The following is a 20,079-nucleotide window of genomic DNA, read 5'->3' as shown; positions in this document are numbered from 1 at the left end:
TGTGGTGTGTTTAAGTCGGTGAGAGTCATGTTTTGAAGGGCGGTTACAGGCGTTACGGTTTATGTGAGGGAGGAATGGATGAGAGCTTCCTTTTTGTCTATGCATATGTATGGCGTGTCTGGCTTTTGGCTACTTGTGAACCTTTTTTTTGCTGTAGATTTTATTTTTAACTCCCAAGTCGTAATCATTTTGTATTTTTTTAATTTATTTTATTATTATTTTTTTTTGTCAATTTTGCTTCTATTTTTTTTTAGCTATTTTGATATTTTTGGTCATTGAAATCAAAATTTTTATATTTCTTTTGGAACTTTTTAATATTCAAAGTTTGACTACAATGCTTTAAGGAATTGATAACTTTGATCTCTTTTCTAAAACTTGCTAATTCCAACCATTTAATTCTTTAGCAATTTTGATATTTTTGGTCTTTAGAGTCAAAACTTTTACATTTTTTCATAAAAAAAATAAAAAACGGCCCAAGATGAAAGCCCGAATTTTTCCGCTAGTTTTTTTTTTTTTTTTTTTTATTTTTTTTTTTTTATAAAATTTTAAGAGTCTTTTGTTGTTATATAATTTTTGTTAAGTCATTTGGGGGTGTTTGGAGATTCACTATTGAATTCTAAAAGTGTTTTGATATAAAAGTATTTATTGATTTATTGTGGTGGTAAAAAAGAGTTTTTAAAAGCATGTTTGAATTAGTTTTTATGATGAAGCAAAATGTTAATAAGTTAAAAAGTGTGACTTAAAATTTCATTTTTGAAACTATTTTGGTTAAAATGCCAAAAACAATTTCAAAAAGCCAAGTTTTATATGCTTTTTAAAATCTGTTTTTTTGACGTTAATGAAAAACTATTCTAAAAAGTGTTTTTAAATTAGCGAAACATTTTTTTTGCCTTATCGACTTTTTAAAAAACTAATAAGTTAATGCGTTGTTTTGAGAAGCAATCCAAACACCCATTAAAAATACCACAAAGTTGATGAAACATCCATAAATTTTTACGCCAAATTTAAACTTTTCCAATCACAAATAAAACCAAATAGTATTTGTTTACAAAATCTTTTCAATCATTATTCATTAGAGTGTCCCAATAACCAGATCATAAAGATGAGGAGTGGTATGGTCACGCCTTCACCTTGCCATGATCTCCTGAAGTACCTAAAACATTAAATTGAAAACTGTAAACCCAATGGTTTAGTAAGCTACCCCCAAAATACCAATACCACACCGATAATACCATATCAACAACAGACAAACAACAACATGCATATTGGGCCATCGGCCTGACTGGACCGCTCTGCAGGGCCTACAGTCTATCTGAATCTGTCCCGAGCCTTCGGCATAACTGGACCGCCACGTGGGCCTATAGTCTCCCCGGACCTCTCATAGGGTGTATTGGCCTTCAGCACAAAGCAGGACCGCCTCAACCCAAACAACAAGCAAATAACCATATGCGCATAACTAGCATATACTGTCATATATAAACATCAACATATCTATCTCACTGATCATCAATCATAGCAATCTCTCATAACTAGAGCATCGACCTAACATGTCACTATCATACCAATCCCTACGGATCATAAAAGCATAGCATATTGTCTATCCTGATTCCGATCTAACAGATCATAATCATAGGTATCATATCATAACAATAACAACTAAAGGGCCGACCTTGGTTCCTTAGACCCTATTGATATAGTGATGATAACTCACCTTGCAGATGTCGACTCGGTAGATAAACTTCAACCCTCAGATCACCGCCACAAAAGCAAACACGCTTCTTATTACAGTCTGCAGCCGTTTGATCCATCTTTTCTATTGCAGAAGGTTGCAGAGGTGGTTCGTAGACTTCATGAATTTTTGTTTCAAAAAAACAAACACCACCTTATTCTCCATGAGACTACTTTATTATATAAAACGATTATGACAAAGCTTGCTAAGTATTTAGGAGAGGCTAAGAAGATAGTTTTTCTATTGGATGTCCAATAGGAACAAAAATTTAACAATAACTTACCTTGGTTTCTTGCAAAAATTCTATATTAATTATTAACACTTTATAATTTTCTAGCAAGTTTATAAAATCTTACCATTCTAAAAATAAAATAAAATGGAGAATAACATGACAAAAAACCTCTTTAACTTATGTCATGTATCATAATTTATATTAACAAGCTAATCATTGCTATAATAATTAATAAGTAGATTTTGTCGAAGTATAATATAATATTAAAAATTATTTTAGAAATATGATGTTATTATAACAAAATGAAAAACATATACTCCCTCCGTCCCAATATTATTGTCCACAGACAAAAAACATACAGATTAAGAAAAACATTAATTACCATTAACTTTATATAACAAAATGACAGTTTTGTCCTTACTTTGCATTTAATGTTTCATTAAATGCTTAGTTGGTTAAGTAATAATGAGAGAGTATTTTGGTAAAAATGTTATTTATTTTTAAAAGTGGACTATTATTTTGGGACAAACCAAAAAGAAAAGATGGACTATAATTTTGAGACAAAGAATATATATAATAAAAAATATTAAGTAGTTTTTATATTTTAATTTTTTGCATTTAGCCTAAAAAATCAATAGTAGCGGGCTCATGATGGAAGCCAAACAAACTATTTGCAACTACTGTTCATGGGGATGGGGACTGGGGAGTAACAGTAAGCTGATTAAGTTTGGATATTAACCATGCAAACAGTGTTAAAACGCCAATTTAAAACAACGCAGTGCCTAATTTTTCGCCCTTTATCGACCCTGATAAACCCTAAATCATTTCTAGACATCAATTTCAGCTCCTTGGGTAACGTTGCAGCTCTTGACGATCACAAAGAGAATCAATTAAAGCTGATTGATTTGGATCTTTTGGCTCAGTTGCAACATGGTTCTCATGGGTCCATTTGTAGCTCATACCCTCTTAACAAGCTTATATCCTCATGTGCAACTTCAAGATCACTTCATACTGGTATTCAAATTCATTCATTTGTTATCAAGATGGGTTTTTGTCCGCATGTATATATCAGCACTGCTCTTCTGGACATGTATGGCAAATGTGGTGTAATATCCGATGCTCAGAAACTGTTCGACGAAACGCCTCACAGAAATGTGATTACATGGAACTCGTTAATTTCAGGTTATCTTCATACCCATTTGGTGGATTTTTCAGTCGAGTTGTTTCTAGAAATGCTTAGATTGGGAATATATCCAACTCATTTTACTATTTCGACTGTTCTTGTTGGGTGTTCACAGTTGGAAACACTCGAATTAGGGGAACAAGTGCATGGGTTAAGTACAAAATTTGGGTTTCTTTCTAATGTTGTGGTGTGTACGTCTTTGCTTGAGATGTACTGGAAATGCTCTAATGTAGATGATTCTAGGAGGATATTTGACGAAATATCTGATAAAAATGCTGTTGTTTGGACCTCAATGATCACTGGTTACACACAGAATCAACAAACCAACATTGCATTGTGCATGATTAAAAAAATGCTGGTTTCAGGTCATAAAGCAGATTCCATAACTTATAATACTTTGTTGAGTTCCTTTTCCAATATAGATGACATGATCCATTGTGAACAAATTCATGGCTCAATCATAAAACAAGGGTTAGATTCAGATATTTATTTAGCAGTTACTTTAGTTACTGTTTATTCAAAATGTGGTAGCAGCTTACAAGACTTCCACAAAATATGTGCCACTCTCCCAGTAAGGAACAAAATAACATGTAACGCCATTATTGCTGGATTTTCAAACATGGGAAATGTCGAGAAAGCCCTTGGTGTCTTTTCGGAAATGAGGCAGATAGGTATTGATACTGATTTCTTTACAATTTCAAGCATTTTAAAAGTTATAGGAGTTATGTCATCTTTCAAAGAGGGTAAACAAATCCATAGTCTTATAGTCAAGTCAGGTCACTCTTCAAATATATACATACAAAACGGGCTTATTTCCATGTATGCAAAAAGTGGTAACTTTGATGAAGCAAAATGGATGTTTACATCAATGGTGGAACACGATACAGTATCATGGAACTCACTTCTTTCATGCTATGCTCAACATGGAAAAGGTAAGGAAGCAGTTGAAGTTTTTGAAGAAATGAGAAACACCAAAGTCAAACCTGATTTGACCACGTTTCTTATTGTGATTTCTGCTTGTGGTCATGTAGGATTGGTGAAGAAAGGGTTAGAATACTTTGAGTTAATGAGAAGTAATTATGGTTCACCAAAAGTTGAACATTATGCTTGTATTGTTGATCTTTATAGTAGAGCTGGTTTTCTTGATGAAGCAGAAGTGTTTGTGAATAAATTGGGAATGGAAGTGGGACCTGAGGTGTATAAAGCTCTATTAAGTGCTTGTAGGGTTCATGGAAATAAGGAAATCGGTTTGCGTATGTCAAGAAAAATTGTGGATTTGTTTCCTGATGATCCTGCAGTTTATGTGCAGGTGTCGAATATTTTGGCTAGTAATGGTTATTGGGATGATTCTGCTAGAGCACATAATTTGATTTGTAGTAAAGGAATCAAGAAAAAAGCAGCATGTAGTTGGATATAACCTGACTTATTGCTAAGTTTTTTCTTTCTTGTGTATGAAAATTGAAATGAGAATGATTAATCATCTATTTTGAGGTTGTGAAAGATTATTGTTTTGATAATCTTACTGATTGTACATATTTGATTCCTCTAATTCGGTTCTGAAAAATTGACCAAAACACTCCGTTTGCAAAATGTTCAAAGGTCAAATCATAAAACACATTTCTAATTGCTATAACATAATAATTATTGTATATGACAACTTGAATCAATTTGTAATTGGATACAATTATGGCTTTGTATTTGCAAATAAATAACTAATTTTCTGAACAAATTCAAAGAACTTACAACATTTAAAAAGCTAAATACATTTGTATTAAAAAAATGATGCCACATTTGGTGTTGGGATTAGCTTTCACAACCCTAATTCCCTTTTTAATTGAGCAAGTGCAGCTTCAATCTCATCTATGTTTTCTTCAATACTGCTTCCTTTACTATCATTTCCAGTTCTACTCTTACCAGAAGTTGCAGGCTCTTCATATCTTCTTTGTGTTTCATCTTCACTATCTGTAATGTTCAGCTCTTTTTCAAGAAACTCAACAAATTCTTCTCCAATTTCCTAACAAATTCAAAACTTTTAGTAAATTCTTGTTTTATCCATTATTCATTGAATCAATTTAAAGAAAAACCATTACCCCTAATTCCTCCCATAAGCTCTTGGGCTTTGCTCCAGAAGGAGCACTTGCTTCCCAGTTCTTATATTCTTCTTGCAGATCTCTAAGGAAGTCCCCTATAACAAAAAAATAAGATTTCAAGTACACTAGACAACATAGATTTCATTTTCAAGATTACAAATTTGCCCAAAAAAGTTAAATTTTTTATGTTACTTTGATATATCTGTGATAAAAAGATGTGTCTACCTAATGATATTTGAACATCCCTCACAAAATTACCTGCAGTGACATGAAGCTCAAATCTTAATCATATCAAAGCATATGAGGTTTTTAATGGGACCCACAAAAATGAAAATGTTGGATGACCAAAATGGATTGTTTTTAAGATTTTGCAAGAAGGTTATTTCAATGATTTAACCTATGATCACTTAATATACAAATAAGAAAACAAGTAAAAGTTCAATGTGTATAAATTATAATTAATTTAATTTACCAAAACCATAAAACTCTTCATCTTGAGCAGGCTTGTATGCTTCAGATGTACGGTTTCCAGAATCATACTTCCTTCTTGAATCAGAGTTGAGTACTGTATTGTATGCATGCTTTATTCTCATAAATTTTTCTTGAGCATTGGGCTGAGAATCAAGAATTCAAATATTTGTTAAACCTTCAGTATTTTACATGATGAAATCTTTTTGTTCTTTTAATTGCAAGAATCTTTGATGTTTCATAGGCGTATTCACAAAGTGCCAATTATGACATTAACCTAATGGCAAGCTTTAGGCATTGCTTGTTATCTTTTGAGAGTAAGCTTGAAGAATGCCATTAATTATTTCTTTTGAAACAATTGGGATTCAAGCACTAAACCATCTCTGCACACATCTTAGTTCCCTCTTCTTATCTCTTTAAACTTTTTATGATTCGAGTTCAATTTGTAAAATTTGTCGATTTCACAGGTTAAAATGGCAAAAAGTTTGCAAGTCTGCCTCTTAACAGTTAGATCAGATATCCATTATAAGAAGCAATAATAACATGGAATTAACTAAATTAAGAAAACATTGAAATTCGAAACAAAAAGCTCCATGTTTCGTAATCACTATGGAACAAATAAATTCACCAATAGTTCTTTATTGACTACAAACGCAAATAATTGAAGATTTTGAAATACCTCTTTGTTTACATCAGGATGATACTTCAAAGCAAGTTTCCTATAAGCCTTTTTGATCTCATCAGGAGTAGCAGAGGGAGAGACACCCAAAACTTGATAAGGGGACTCTCTACTACCGGCTTTGACAAGAGTTTTAGAGTAATTTCGTCCTATTCTTCTTCTCCTTCCATCCAAATTCCGGTAGATGGGTGAGCAGGGAAACGAAGCGCGAATAAGAAAGTTACAATTGAGACGACCGCCATAGCCAAATCTGCAAATGGGTATGGAAAAAGTCGGTTGATTTTGGAAGGAAAAGGAGATATGGGAAAGACTGGAATTCAAGGGCTTGAGATTTGGGGATAAAGGTTGGGGAACTCCATGCATATTCATCAAGTCATAACCGTGTAAAGATGAGCAGGCAAAATAGAAGGGTTTGTGGATGTGGGTGATGTAACGAATGAGTATATGGTGTGGGTTAAATCAGCACTAGATGCCATTCATCATGAGGAAGGGTGTATTGTTTATACACTATACACTATTCTTGATAGTTATTCACTTGTTCGATTATGAATTTGATAAAATTAGTTATGATATGGGTCAAAAGGTGTGTTTAAGATTGCGTTTAAAAATTAATTATAATCATTATATTTTCGAAATTTATATAAGTTAGTTTTTGTATTGTATCATATATTACATTATCAAAATACATCTTTTACCATATCCCAATTGCCTAATTTAACTAATTCTATGCATACCCTATTCGTGATATTTAAAGTTTAAACCATAGGTGATCTTTAAAATGATATTTACATCTTTAGTACCACCAAATCTTGCTGAGTATTTAATTAAGTAGATCTTTGCAGTTAATACAATTATACAATATTATTAAATGATTTTTTTACAAAATAAATCAGCAATTTTGTTAGCTTATTATAAGCTAGCTAATAAAAAATAAAATTTGATAAAAACTAACTAAAAGATATAAATAAAAAATAAAATTTAGTAAAAACTAACTAAAAGATATAAAATGAAGTAAACGGTATTTAGAATGATTTATTTTTATAATCAATTAATGGTATATTTGGAAATTAAAAAAAAAAGAACAAGGAAAATAGTTTGACGACTTTTTAAAAAGTTAGCATACAAGTTATATTTTAATTTGTCAAATATGACCTTAACACACACTTTTATCAGGAAAAATATTCATACAAGTTATTAATTAAGAAATGTTTAATGATAAACGAAACGATTTGTATAAAAAATACAATTATTAATTAAACTAGAAATAAACAAGAAAATAAATAACACACAAGAAATAAATGAGTATCATACATACACTCAACATGTAATTTTATCAGAAAATTATTTATATAAATGGTCAATTTTAAAAATGTCGAATGATAAATAATTTGTATAAAATTATATATATTGTATGTATATTAGAAATAAACAAAAAAATAAATCACACAAAAACATAATATATAATATTTAACGTGATTTGGTTAATGTAACATATATTCACAGACCATGAATAAATATATTCTTATTCATGAGTTTGAAAATTGAAAATATAATTGAAACCCTAGCTATCACTCATATTATATAAACAAAATACAAAATATAATCTGAAAAGTATAATTGAAACCCTAACTATCAACCATATTATATAAACAAAATACAAAATATAATCCGAGACACGTAGGATCTAGCTACAATTTGTCACAAATATAGGGTGTCTAGGTTGATTTGAATATTTTTATAAAAAAAATTCTTTTAATCATTACATAAATAAAATTTGTTAACATTTAAATGAGAAAATAGTACATACACTCACTGGGAAGGTGACATCATTATGCTGAAAAGAAGCTGAGGAATCTCGAAGGAGTAGAATTCGAATTCGGAATTTGGCAATTCCCAAGGAAAATGCTTGCTGGTTTTTGTCATCAGCAGTTTTTCTATGCATTGTTTTCATTTTTCACAATCACCTTCCGATTGGTTCGTAAAAATTATCGAAAATTATGCTAGCAATCGAGCACTAGAATTAGGAAAACGGCTACATGCTCACCTAATCATCAATGGTTTAGCTCGTTCCACCCACGTCGCCTCAAAGCTCATATCTTTCTACACCGAATGCCGTCAAATATGTGATGCCCGCAAACTGTTTGACGAAATTCCCAAAAGAAACACTCGACGTTGGATTGTTCTGGTAGGCACATATGCACGCCACGGCTTCCACCAGGAGGCCATGGGCGTGTTCTGCGAGATGCAAAGAGCAGGGCTGGAACCCAACAAGTTTGTAATACCCAGTGTTCTAAAAGCATGTGGGCACCTTTTGGATCGACAAACAGGGGAGAAATTACACGCTGTTGTTGTAAAACAAGAATTCGAATCTGATCCATTTGTTATTAGCGCGTTGATTGACATGTACTCAAAATGTGGGAAAATCAATAAAGCGAGAAAGGTGTTTGATGTGATGGTAGAAATCGATTTGGTGGCTATGAACACCATGGTTGCAGGCTATGTTCAACACAGACTAGTCAATGAAGCCTTAATCTTGGTTGAGAAGACACAATCAATAGGAGTAATACCAAATTTGGTGACATGGAATACACTAATTGCAGGATTTTCACAAGCCAATGATGATTCAAATGTCGCTAAACTATTCCAATTGATGAAGGAATCCGGGATTCCACCCGATGTAGTTTCTTGGACTTCAGTCATCTCTGGATTCGTTCAGAATCTTCGAAATCAAGAAGCTTTTGATTTGTTCAAGAAAATGTTGGCAACTGGAATGCATCCAACTTCAGCTACAATCAGTTCTCTTCTTCCTGCTTGTGCAAATCTTGCAGATTCGGTTCATGGGAAAGAGATTCATGCATATTCCATAGTTATGGGAATCGAAAAAGACATCTTTGTTTCTAGTGCTCTTATAGACATGTACTCCAAATGTGGCTTCATATACGAATCCAAAACACTCTTTCACAACATGCCTGAAAGAAACACAATCACATGGAACTCGATGATATTTGGATTTGCAAATCACGGAGATTGTGATGAAGCAATTAGGTTATTCAATCAAATGGTTGACCAAAAAGTCAAACTTGATCATCTAACTTTCACAGGTGTTTTAACTGCTTGTAGCCAGTGTGGGATGATTGAGCTTGGTAAAAAGCTGTTCTTGATTATGCAAGAGAAATTCCAGATTGAGCCAAGATTAGAGCATTATGCTTGTATGGTGCATTTGTTTGGACAAGAAGGGAAATTAAAGGAGGCTTATGAGTTGATTCAAGAAATGGGGATTGAGGCTGATGTGTATGTATGGGGTGCGCTGTTGGGTGCTTGTAAGCTTCATGGAGATGTTGGTCTTGCTGAGGTGGCAGCTAAGCGTGTTGCTGAGCTGGAGCCTGAAAGTGCTGGAAGTAGTTTAGTGTTGTCGAATATGTATGCTGATGCTGGAAGTTGGGGATATGCTGCAAGGGTTAAACGAATGATGAAGAAGATGAAGATGAAAAAAGTTCCTGGGAGTAGCTGGATTGGAGGTATGTGATTAGTTTTGATTTTTTTTTTTGGTACAACAATCAAAAAGTATCCAAACCGAAAAATTGAAATTTGAAGTCTGTTATCTGCGGATATCATACACATTTGGCATGCATATACATATAGTCAAGTCATCGGTCAACAAAAACTTATTAAATATGATCTTACAAAGAAGTTAGAAGTTGTCACCAAAACAGGACTTACATAGAGAATCTAAATTCTTAATTGAAAATTTCGATATCATCCAATTGAGATATGTGGAAGTTTAATGATCATTACTTCGAAAACTTCTCAATTATATAGATATACCCAAGAGATAGAACTTGTGATACATGTTATATGTTTTGCAAATAGTAAAAATTAATTATCTATGCTATAAAAAAGTTATAAAACAAAAAGAACAAGATACTATGTAATTTTAATATAATTACCTACAAATAATATATATTTTATTTAAATTAAAAAATTATATATTTGGAGTTTTAATTTTTTTAGAAAAAATTAATATTTATTAAAAGATATATTTGGAGTTTTAATTTGTTCTTTTAAAAAACTAAAATTATTTTCTTTGGAATGAGATTAAAATCAGTATAAGAGAAGGAAGCATAATCTAAGACAAAATGATAAATTTCATTCTTTCTTGGCATTTAAAGAGGATTTTTCAATTTGTCATAATGCTAATTTTTATTCATCACTAGGTGTAAGACCTATGTATTACGTGAGTTCATTTAAAAAAAATATATGAAATTTTAAACATTTAAGAAGTTTAAATTTATAAGTAAAATTAGAAAAATATTGAATTATTAAAATTAAAGTGTTTTTCTCTTTTAAATTTAAACATATGCTAATTTAGATAAATAAACAAATGAGACTAATGAGGTTTTAATTTAGAAATTTTGAAATTAGTAGTAAGTCAGTTAATGAAATTGATATGCATTTATTATTACATTTATTGCAATTAATATATTCAATCAATTATTATAAGAAATTTAATAAAAATGAAAACAACCACAAAATGTCATGTGAAAAAAAATTTAATTGAAAATAACCACAAAATTACAAGTGACAAAATCAATGAGAGTGTGCCATGTGGAAAAAAAAAGATTTTCATTTATTAGAATAACTATGTGTAAAACCTGTGTATTACACGAGTTGATTAAAAAAAATTAAATATTAAATTGTAAACATTAAGTATTTTTTTAAATAAAATTTTGAAATAAGGAAAGAATAAATGTATTAATAACAATTAGTATCATATTTAATATTTTACATATATAAATATATAAGTATTATGTGACTTTTTAATTTTAAAAATTCAAAAAACCTAGAAATTGACATGTGAATATTATTTATCTCAAAAATATTATAAAATGGCAAGTGTCAAAACTCATGAGAGATTGACATGTGGCAAAATGAATATTCATTTATTATAATTGATAATTGATTTGGATATTACATATCAAACCTTGTTGGTATTCTTTTTTCATATATTTAGAGCCTCCTTACAATAAAAAAAACGTATCACCTATGTTAGCTTTTAAATAGCCACCCTCTATACAATGCAAGACTTATGTGCCATTGCATTTCTTATAGAGTAATTTACATGAATGGTCCCTATGGTTTTGGGTAATTTACGTGTTTGGTCCATAACTTACTTTTTTAACTCGGAAGGTCTCTAATGTTTGTTTTTATTACGTGTTTGGTCTCCGCCTTACCTGAAAAGACTATTTTGCTCTTTATTTTTCAATTTATTTAAATAAACACACCCACAACCCCACCCCTATCACCTTAACTTACTTACCCCATAATTTTTCTCTATCTAAATAAGTCTTTTTAGGTAAGATAGGGACCAAACACGTAATAAAAACAAATAGTAGGGACCAAGCACGTAACAAAAACAAATATTAGGGACCTTTCGAGTTAAAAAAACAAGTTAGGGACCAAACGTACAAATTACCCCAAACCATAGGAACCATTCGTGTAATTTACTTTTTCTTATAAGACGGTTTATTTACAATGTGTCATAATTTACTTTTTTCTTTGAAAAATAATTTATTATATATATATATATATATATATATATATATATATATATAATTCTAATAAATGAATAGTTTTAATCTCTTTTTGTCAAATATTACTCTAATACAATTTCTCATTAATATTATGTCATGTGTTATGTAGATATATTAGACAACTCATTTCAAAATTCAAATTTATATTTTCTAATTATATGTTAAATTTGATTTTATAATAACTTTAAAAATTTGATATATATCTCTTAAGTAGTAATTTATTTAAAATGATTTATTCAAGATAGAGGTCATGATGCAGTGGGAGATTCCGAGGTCTCCAACTGAGATTCAGAGTTTCCTGGGTATGACAAAGTATTATAGAAGATTTATTCAGGACTTCTCCAAGATTGCAGTTCCGTTGACCTGACTGACCAAGAAGTTGGTGGTTTTTCGCTGGGGACCTGAGCAACAGGCAGCCTTTGAGACGCTCAGGCAACGGTTGTGCGAGACACCGATTTTCACTCTGCCAAAGGGTGTAGATGACTTCGTAGTCTGATGTGATGTTTCGATCACAAACATGGGAGCAGTGTTGATGCAACGGGGTCATGTGGTTCCCGCGAGTTATATATATATATATATATATATATATATATATAGAGAGAGAGAGAGAGAGAGAGAGAGAGTTAGATTCAAAATTGATTCTGGACCAATCATTTTAATTATTTTAAGAAAGTAATTAATGCATATTAAATGTTGAAGATGTAATTAATACATATTATATCTTCAACATGTAATATGCATTAATTACTTTCTTAAAATAACTAAAATGATTGGTCCAGAATCAGTCATACATGCACACAATGGACAGTGAAAACAAAATAACCTAACCACATATATATATATATATATATATATATATATATATATATATATATATATATATATATATATATATATATATATAGGAGTAGGATCAAATGAGAACACCTAAAAGGTTGAGAACGTGAGAACAGATCTGGACCATCTAAATACTAAGATCTATGGTTAATATTAAATGGGTGATTTATGTAAAAATTAAAAACTATTGGCATTTATGTGTAACTTTTAAATGGTAAGAAGGGTATTATAGGAATTGCAACTTTGCCTATTTCCTATAATTTCTCACCCTCTCACCTATTACCTTTCTAATTCTCGTATCTATATCCTCTCTATATCTCTCTCTAGGATTTCATAAGATCTCATCACCGAAGATCTCATCGACTGAACAACCGACACTGACTCCCCATTTCCCCTTTATACGCATCGTCGCTTCCATCACCGAAGATCTCATCGGCTTGACGACTTCTACTCATCGGCTGACGGCGACATCTACTCACCAGCGCAAGGCAGCGAACAATGGTAGACTCCTATGATGACGTTCGTTCTTCATCGTCATCGTCACATTCAGAGTGAGACTTACAACCGACATCTCTTTTTCTTAACCTTGTCGGCAATTTGGTGAACTCGACTGCTACTCATCGGTGGTAGCAAGCAGCGATACACTACTGGATTTTGATCATCCACTCCGGAGCAGCAGGGAAGTGACGAAGTATTCTGAATCAGGTAACATTATGTTTTTTTTCCTTGCAAATGTTGTTCGAAATCCACCTCTTCTCTTGATTGGAGCCTTACAATGCTATATATTGTTCGAATTTTTACATGTGTAGTTTTTTTTTCTTGCAAAATCAATTGGAAAGCCAAATGTTATGCTGATTTGAACCTCTTCTGCTTTTTATTTTATTGTATGCACCAAAGATTCATAATTCTTTTGCTTGAATCAAATGGTATGGTACTTTACTCATTAAAATTGGCTAATAGGGGAAGAAGATAAGTTGTGCACATAAGGTGCTCGATGAAATGCCTAAATTCAGAAAAATGGAACTTGAATGCTTGCAGTTGTAATCTTATATGAATATAATGTCAGATGTCTCATTTTACAGTTAATCATCAATGAATACTCCATGAGGTTGGTCCGAGAGGAGCAAGGCAAGCAACCACAGCAATTCAGGTTAGGGGAAAAAGCCAAGAGGCTGATGCCTCTTTTGATTTAACCGGAAATACAACCCCATCCTGGTGGTTATTCTTTGTAGGGAACGAAGAAGAAGAAAGGGAAAGAAGGAGCAAAAATCAGTTCATCAATTTCAACAACAAAAAGTGGGTTCAATGGAGATTTCTTGGGTCTTGATTTATTCAAAATTCAACAACTAACGATGACTAGAAAGGTAATTTTTTGTAATTGTTCTTGGTCTTTGATTTCACAAGCAAATTAAGCATTAAAATTGTACTTTTGGTGTGGTAATACTTGACAAAAAGGAATGAGAAAAGAGATAAATTGAGGGTTGAAACGAAAGGGCAACAACTATTTTCTTATATTGATTTGTGAATATCAGTATATTTATGTGTGAATTTCTGTTTGAATGACTATATTTATTTATGAATAACACGGTATTCATTTGTGAATATCAGTGTATTTATTTGTGAATATCAGTGTATTTATGTGTGAATGACTATATAATTATACATAATTGTTTCTTTAACGTTTTTGCAGATACAATGAATAAACATACATATAGTGGGAGGTGGGAGATTTACCAAAGAAACATCTACACCAATACCTCTTTCGGAAGGAGCACGAATGTGTTTTATTCATTTATAATTGTAATTTTAGTATTAGTTTCCGTGTCAAAAAAATATATATATTCTAACTTATTCATTTACTATTATAATTATATTCTTATATGAATAGAAATGTGTTTTATTTATTAATATATGAGTACCATTTTAGTTGATTTTATAATCTTTTTTTCGGGTTTTATTCATTTATGATTTTACAAGTGTATTCATAAATACAATTGAGTTAATTCATTTATAATTTACAATTTTATTCATTTTTAAATGAAATGTATAAATCATTATTTATGAAGATATTTTTAAAAAAAAATAAATGAGGTAAACCGATAAATTATTCATTATCTGATATTTGATTTCTAAAAATAAAAACATAAAAATGAAAAATGAAATGAAAAAAAAACGTTTTCTTAGATAGATATTAAATCATGATTTTATTAATTATTGGTTCATTAAAGAAAAGAATCTAAAAATGAGATATTTTGGGTAATTGTCATCATAATCACTAAAATTTAGGATATCATAATTTAATTAGATGGTAAAATTCCATTTATGCCCTCATAAAATGATTGGTCTACAACTATTCTCGCGTTCTCAACCTTTTAAGTGTTTTCATTTGATCCTCTCCCTATATATATATATATATATATATATATATATATATATATATATATATATATATATATATATATATATATATATATATATATATATATATATATATATATATATATATAGGAGTATGATCAAATGAGAACACCAAAAATATTGAGAACGCGAGAACAAAGTATATTAATTTGTGGAGGATTGATAATTTTTTACGTCTTTAATTTCAAATGAATACATGAAATCACAAATGAATATACTTGTTCTCGCGTTCTCAACCTTTTAGGTGGTCTCATTTGATCCTTTATATATATATATATATATATATATATATATATATATATATATATATATATATATATAACGCATGGAAACCACGATTACAAAATTAATTAAACTTTTATAGTATAAAAATTCAAAGTTATTAATCAATTTTAAATAAATTATTAATTAAGAGATATTTTTAGTTATATAAAATTATAATCATTTGTTTAAATAAATATATGAAATTATATCACTTTATAATTTGTATTAATTTTATTTTAATTTTTATTCTAATATTATTAATTTAATGTAATTAAAGTGACAAATTAAAATTTTGAAAATTTGAAATGAAGATTTAATAGGTTGGCAAGTGGTATGCATTAATTAGGAGACATAATAAGGTGACACATGATAAAAGAAGAATAAATATACATTAATTAGGAGGCCTAATAGGGTGACACATGTCAAAAGGAGAATAAAACTATTATTTTACTAGTTTATAACCCGTGGAAACCACGGGTACAAAATTTATTAAATTTTTATAGTAAAAATTTAAAATTATTAATCAATTATTTTAAATATATTATTAATTAATATATTTTTTTAGTTATATAAATTTATAATCATTGATTTAAATAAATATGTGAAATTATATCATTTTATAATTTGTATTAAATTTTATTCTATTGTTATTAATTTAATTTAATTAGAGTGAATTTTAAATTTTGAAATTTAAAATGGATAATCAATATATTGACAAGTGACATGCATTAATTAGGAGGAATAATAAGGTGACACATGGCAAAAGGAGAATACAATATGCATTAATTAAAAAGGCTAATAGAGTGACACATATCAAAAGGAGAATAAAACTATTCTTTTATTAGAATAGGGATTAGAATATATATATATATATATATATATATATATATATATATATATATATATATATATATATATATATATATATATATATATATATATAACCGATCAAAATTTTATTTTACCGTTTATATTTTATTTGTAGGAAATTAAAAATTATGAATTATAATATAATTTTTTAATAAACATATTATTTAATAAATGATTATTATGCATAAAAACAAAATAAATAATAAAAAATAGGCAATTTGTGAAATTGTCAAATGGACGTTGTACGAGCTCTTTCAGGTTCAATCAACTGGCTTATACATATTTTTTCCCACCTAGACTACGACGTGGCAATCGACTGCCCACAAATAAACTAATAAATATAGTAAAATGCTATGTGAAAAAAACCATTAAGAACTTCTTATATTCCAAGTTAAAATTTCTAACATGCCATCCTTAAATTCGCAACTCCAACAATCCGATATACAATTATTATTATTATTGGTAAACTCTTAACAAGAAACTAAATGTACATGTTTTTTATTCAGCAAAAACCAAAAAGTATTTCATTTGAAGTATCTTTCAACATAAATGTTGAATATAACATTTGACGTAATTTTTTTTTTATCATAAACTCACTATTAAAGTTACATTAAATGGTTAAATGTGTATATTTAGATTAGAAACTTATCTAGACAATAAAATATTATATATCTTTCAAAATGCTTATTGCAAAATAAACTATATTTATTGTTTAATGAGTTTATAAATCACATTTTCGAATCATTCCAGTTAGCGAAAGTTAATATTTTTATTAGTTGATAGAAAACTTCGAACATAAAAATTAAAATATAATATCCTATAGTAAATGATAAAATATAATAATTCATTAAATAATAAAAATATCTTGATGTATTTTTAATTGAGATTCTATTAAAAAGTTATTTGGATTTGGATGAGATATTTTGGAAGAATCGATATTCGAGAGTGAAGGGGGGTAAGACTTCCACGGTGGCATTTGGAATCAGATCCTGCACTTTTGCCACATTTTATTAATAAATAATCCTTCCCTTTCGCACTTTTCGTTTCTGAATTTCCATTTCTACCCTCACCCCCGAAAAATCTCACAATAGTTCCAATTCCATCCTTCACACGTGATCGCCTAATTTCTTCACTCAAAATCTAACATTATTTTTGTGGATTTAGGGATTGAGATCGATTGATTTTGATTTTTTATTGTGATTTCGATTCTGATCTGTAATCATGGGAGAGGAAGTGAGAATCACCGACTACGATGTCGGCGGGGAGGATGACGATCGAGTTTTGGAGTGGGAGGCTGGGTTGCCTAACGCTGATGATTTGATGCCGTTGTCACAGTCTCTGGTACCGGTGGAACTGGCATCGGCGTTCAGCATCACGCCGGAGCCTCAACGGAGTATGATTGACGTCAACCGCGCTTCTCAAAACACACTATCAAATCTCCGAGGGCAGACGGTGAAACAGACATTGAATAAATTCAATGGTTTTAAGTCGTTTGGTGATGATAAAGGAGATGAGATGGTTGCGGAAGGCGATGAAACGGCTGATCTAACTGGAGATTGTTCAGATTCGAGGAAATTGAGGAGAGTCGATAGTGGTGGTACCGGTGCGATTGGTGGAGCTGGAGAGGAAGCTGACTCGGCTTTGCGAGCCGATGATTCCTCGGCGAGGACATCGAAGCGACCTCGTTTGGTCTGGACGCCGCAATTGCATAAGCGATTTGTCGATGTCGTTGCGCATCTAGGTGTTAAGAACGCGGTTCCTAAAACGATCATGCAATTGATGAATGTTGAAGGATTGACCAGAGAGAACGTCGCTAGTCATCTTCAGAAGTACAGGCTTTATCTGAAACGGATGCAGGGGTTATCTAACGAAGGGCCTTCGTCTTCAGATCACTTGTTCGCTTCAACTCCTGTTCCTCAGAGTTTACACGAGTCCAGTGGTGGTGGGAATGGGAATAGTCACGCTCCAGTGCCGATTCCAATGCCATACCCACCGCAGATGGTGCCCATGCCTTATCCACCGCCGCAGATGGTCTCCCATCCGGGTGGAGCCGGTGGTGGGGCTTATCATCATGGGTTTGACTCACATTCTCATCCATATAATATGATGATGCAGCAAAGGGACTGGTCTGGGAGTAAATTTGCTTCAGTTTCACCTTATCAGCACCGTATGACTCCCAATGACAAATAGAGGTTCTATACCGTTAGTTGGATATTCAAGCAAAAAGAGAGGTGAACTACTTGTTTGACTTCGTCTACAGTTTAATACATGATTCAATCAACGTTTATACACTGTCTACCTTAATCTAGATAGCTTGCTCATCTATACCTTGGTCTAGATTGCTTGCTCTAATCTCAAATTTTATCTAGACCTGTTATCACTGAAATGATGCTACCATACATTATTTTTCTACTAATCCATCTTATTCTAAGGAGTGATGTGCTGATATTGTTCTCTTGTATAGTCTACCAAAATGTTGTCTGATGAATTGACATGTCAAACGTGTTATATCAGATTCTGTGTTGTATCTGTTTCATAACCATTGCTTTCTTTTTTGCTCTGATAGGTATGTATGGTTACCAGGGCATGGCTGACCAACTTCTTTGCAGCCCCTCAAAATCTATACTGGCATCATCATCAACTTCAAGTTTGAACTGTTGAGGTGTTACAAACTGCTTTGATGATGCACTCCTCTGAATACAAGAGTTGACCTTCAATGGTTTCAAAATTCCAACTGCGAATTTAAATGTAGCATTAATGATTTGTCAACAAGGTAATTGAATTTGCATATAGGATGGAAGCAAAATAAAGTAGATGGCAACAATAGTTATATAAGAGTACATCCATATCCATTTAATTACTTCCAAGTATTACATGGAATAGAGGCTTCAATTGGTTCTTGCTTTTTATGGACCCTTGTCTCCATATTTGTCTTTTGAGAAATAAAATAGAGATTCAGTATTTCATTGCTGTTCCACTTTACAGCTTCTTTCCAATTGATTGATAATTTTGAGAAATTTTAGTCATTGTGGTTTGGTGGTTTTTTTGATATTGGTTTCTTGGTAGAATTGTATCTTTGGATCTTGCTACTCCTGCCAACTCTTGAGAAACAGTACAACAGATCGTTAGGGATTTCCTGGGTTAAGAAAAACAATGATTTGACAGAATCTTCCTTTTCTTAAAATAAATGTGCTATAAAGATTATTAATTTAGTTGACATATTAATCATTGATGTTATTTATTTATGACTCATGACCTACAAATGAATTAATAAATTTAGTCAACAGATGAGTAGGTCTTGTTTGTGGTTAATTAAGGAGTCATTCATTAATTTAATGGGGCAACGTTGGTACATAATCTAATAAAAAATTTGATAAAGATTTTATACCACTAAAATAAAGCCCTAAGGAAAATTCCCTCAACGTTCACAATTTCACGACCTCAATCTTCATCTTACTTAGTAATAGGGTATAGGGCCCGACATTATGCATGTACCCTCACTAAACCATCATGGATAAGTACCGAATCATGGAGAAATAACGACGAAAATACAATATGTCTGTCACTACAGTACCAAAGGACATGGGAACTCAAAGAAATACAGTCCGATAATAGATGACCGATAGATCCTTACACTTACGAGGACAACTGTTTAACGGCTACTAAGTACATTAACATTTACCTTTTGGGACCTAGCCATAAATGCAACAAGACGATG

The 20,079-nt window shown here is 31.1% G+C and overlaps 4 protein-coding genes across 7 annotated transcripts; 3 read left to right on the top strand and 1 right to left on the bottom strand.

Moving 5' to 3' along the window:
* Nucleotides 1–2,624: 2,624 nt before the first annotated feature.
* On the top strand, nt 2,625–4,644 carry LOC145077190 (pentatricopeptide repeat-containing protein At4g13650-like). 2 transcript variants are annotated; one of them, XM_079022949.1, is made up of 2 exons: nt 2,625–4,076; nt 4,176–4,644. In XM_079022949.1, exons 1-2 carry the CDS (start codon nt 2,702–2,704, stop codon nt 4,559–4,561), a joined length of 1,761 nt encoding a protein of 586 aa, XP_078879075.1. In that variant the 5' UTR covers nt 2,625–2,701; the 3' UTR covers nt 4,562–4,644. The 2 variants fall into 2 exon arrangements, with proteins under 2 accessions (XP_078879075.1, XP_078879074.1); XM_079022948.1 differs by having other exon boundaries at nt 2,625–4,644.
* A 130-nt stretch (nt 4,645–4,774) lies between these two features.
* LOC145077193 (Chaperone DnaJ-domain superfamily protein) lies at nt 4,775–6,849 on the bottom strand. Of its 2 annotated transcripts, XM_079022952.1 has the most exons (5): nt 6,382–6,849; nt 5,707–5,848; nt 5,460–5,492; nt 5,235–5,329; nt 4,775–5,158 (listed from the first exon to the last, which is right to left on the bottom strand). In XM_079022952.1, the coding sequence occupies exons 1-5, from the start codon at nt 6,748–6,750 to the stop codon at nt 4,955–4,957; spliced, it is 843 nt and encodes a 280-aa protein (XP_078879078.1). In that variant the 5' UTR covers nt 6,751–6,849; the 3' UTR covers nt 4,775–4,954. The 2 variants fall into 2 exon arrangements, with proteins under 2 accessions (XP_078879078.1, XP_078879079.1); XM_079022953.1 differs by lacking the exon at nt 5,460–5,492 and having other exon boundaries at nt 6,382–6,847.
* Nucleotides 6,850–8,179: 1,330 nt separating this feature from the next.
* LOC145077191 (Tetratricopeptide repeat (TPR)-like superfamily protein) lies at nt 8,180–14,719 on the top strand. Of its 2 annotated transcripts, XM_079022951.1 has the most exons (5): nt 8,180–9,899; nt 13,137–13,514; nt 13,892–13,959; nt 14,042–14,173; nt 14,500–14,719. In XM_079022951.1, the coding sequence occupies exons 1-2, from the start codon at nt 8,318–8,320 to the stop codon at nt 13,322–13,324; spliced, it is 1,770 nt and encodes a 589-aa protein (XP_078879077.1). In that variant the 5' UTR covers nt 8,180–8,317; the 3' UTR covers nt 13,325–13,514; nt 13,892–13,959; nt 14,042–14,173; nt 14,500–14,719. The 2 variants fall into 2 exon arrangements, with proteins under 2 accessions (XP_078879077.1, XP_078879076.1); XM_079022950.1 differs by having other exon boundaries at nt 13,892–14,173.
* A 2,685-nt stretch (nt 14,720–17,404) lies between these two features.
* On the top strand, nt 17,405–19,322 carry LOC145076684 (transcription factor PCL1-like). Its single transcript, XM_079022495.1, has 2 exons — nt 17,405–18,592; nt 18,928–19,322. Exon 1 carries the CDS (start codon nt 17,583–17,585, stop codon nt 18,549–18,551), a length of 969 nt encoding a protein of 322 aa, XP_078878621.1. The 5' UTR covers nt 17,405–17,582; the 3' UTR covers nt 18,552–18,592; nt 18,928–19,322.
* Nucleotides 19,323–20,079: the final 757 nt, after the last annotated feature.

Source organism: Lactuca serriola, chromosome 9 (genome assembly GCF_051521515.1).
Source record: "Lactuca serriola cultivar US96UC23 chromosome 9, Lser_US96UC23_V15, whole genome shotgun sequence".
Classification (NCBI taxonomy): Eukaryota; Viridiplantae; Streptophyta; class Magnoliopsida; order Asterales; family Asteraceae; genus Lactuca; species Lactuca serriola.
This window is presented reverse-complemented; position numbering and strand designations above follow the sequence as displayed.

What these genes read in the sequence shown, in the direction of transcription:
- LOC145077193 (XM_079022952.1), bottom strand. Translation starts at nt 6,750, where the DNA reads ATGAATATGCATGGAGTTCCCCAACCTTTATCCCCAAATCTCAAGCCC. An exon ending in TGAAGAGTTTTATGGTTTTG is followed by an intron (nt 5,493 to 5,706) that starts GTAAATTAAATT and finishes ATGTCACTGCAG; the next exon opens with GTAATTTTGTGAGGGATGTT. An exon ending in GGATGTTCAAATATCATTAG is followed by an intron (nt 5,330 to 5,459) that starts GTAGACACATCT and finishes TTTTTGTTATAG; the next exon opens with GGGACTTCCTTAGAGATCTG.
- LOC145077191 (XM_079022951.1), top strand. Translation starts at nt 8,318, where the DNA reads ATGCATTGTTTTCATTTTTCACAATCACCTTCCGATTGGTTCGTAAAA. An exon ending in TGGGAGTAGCTGGATTGGAG is followed by an intron (nt 9,900 to 13,136) that starts GTATGTGATTAG and finishes ATCTCTCTCTAG; the next exon opens with GATTTCATAAGATCTCATCA.
- LOC145077190 (XM_079022948.1), top strand. Translation starts at nt 2,702, where the DNA reads ATGCAAACAGTGTTAAAACGCCAATTTAAAACAACGCAGTGCCTAATT.
- LOC145076684 (XM_079022495.1), top strand. Translation starts at nt 17,583, where the DNA reads ATGGGAGAGGAAGTGAGAATCACCGACTACGATGTCGGCGGGGAGGAT.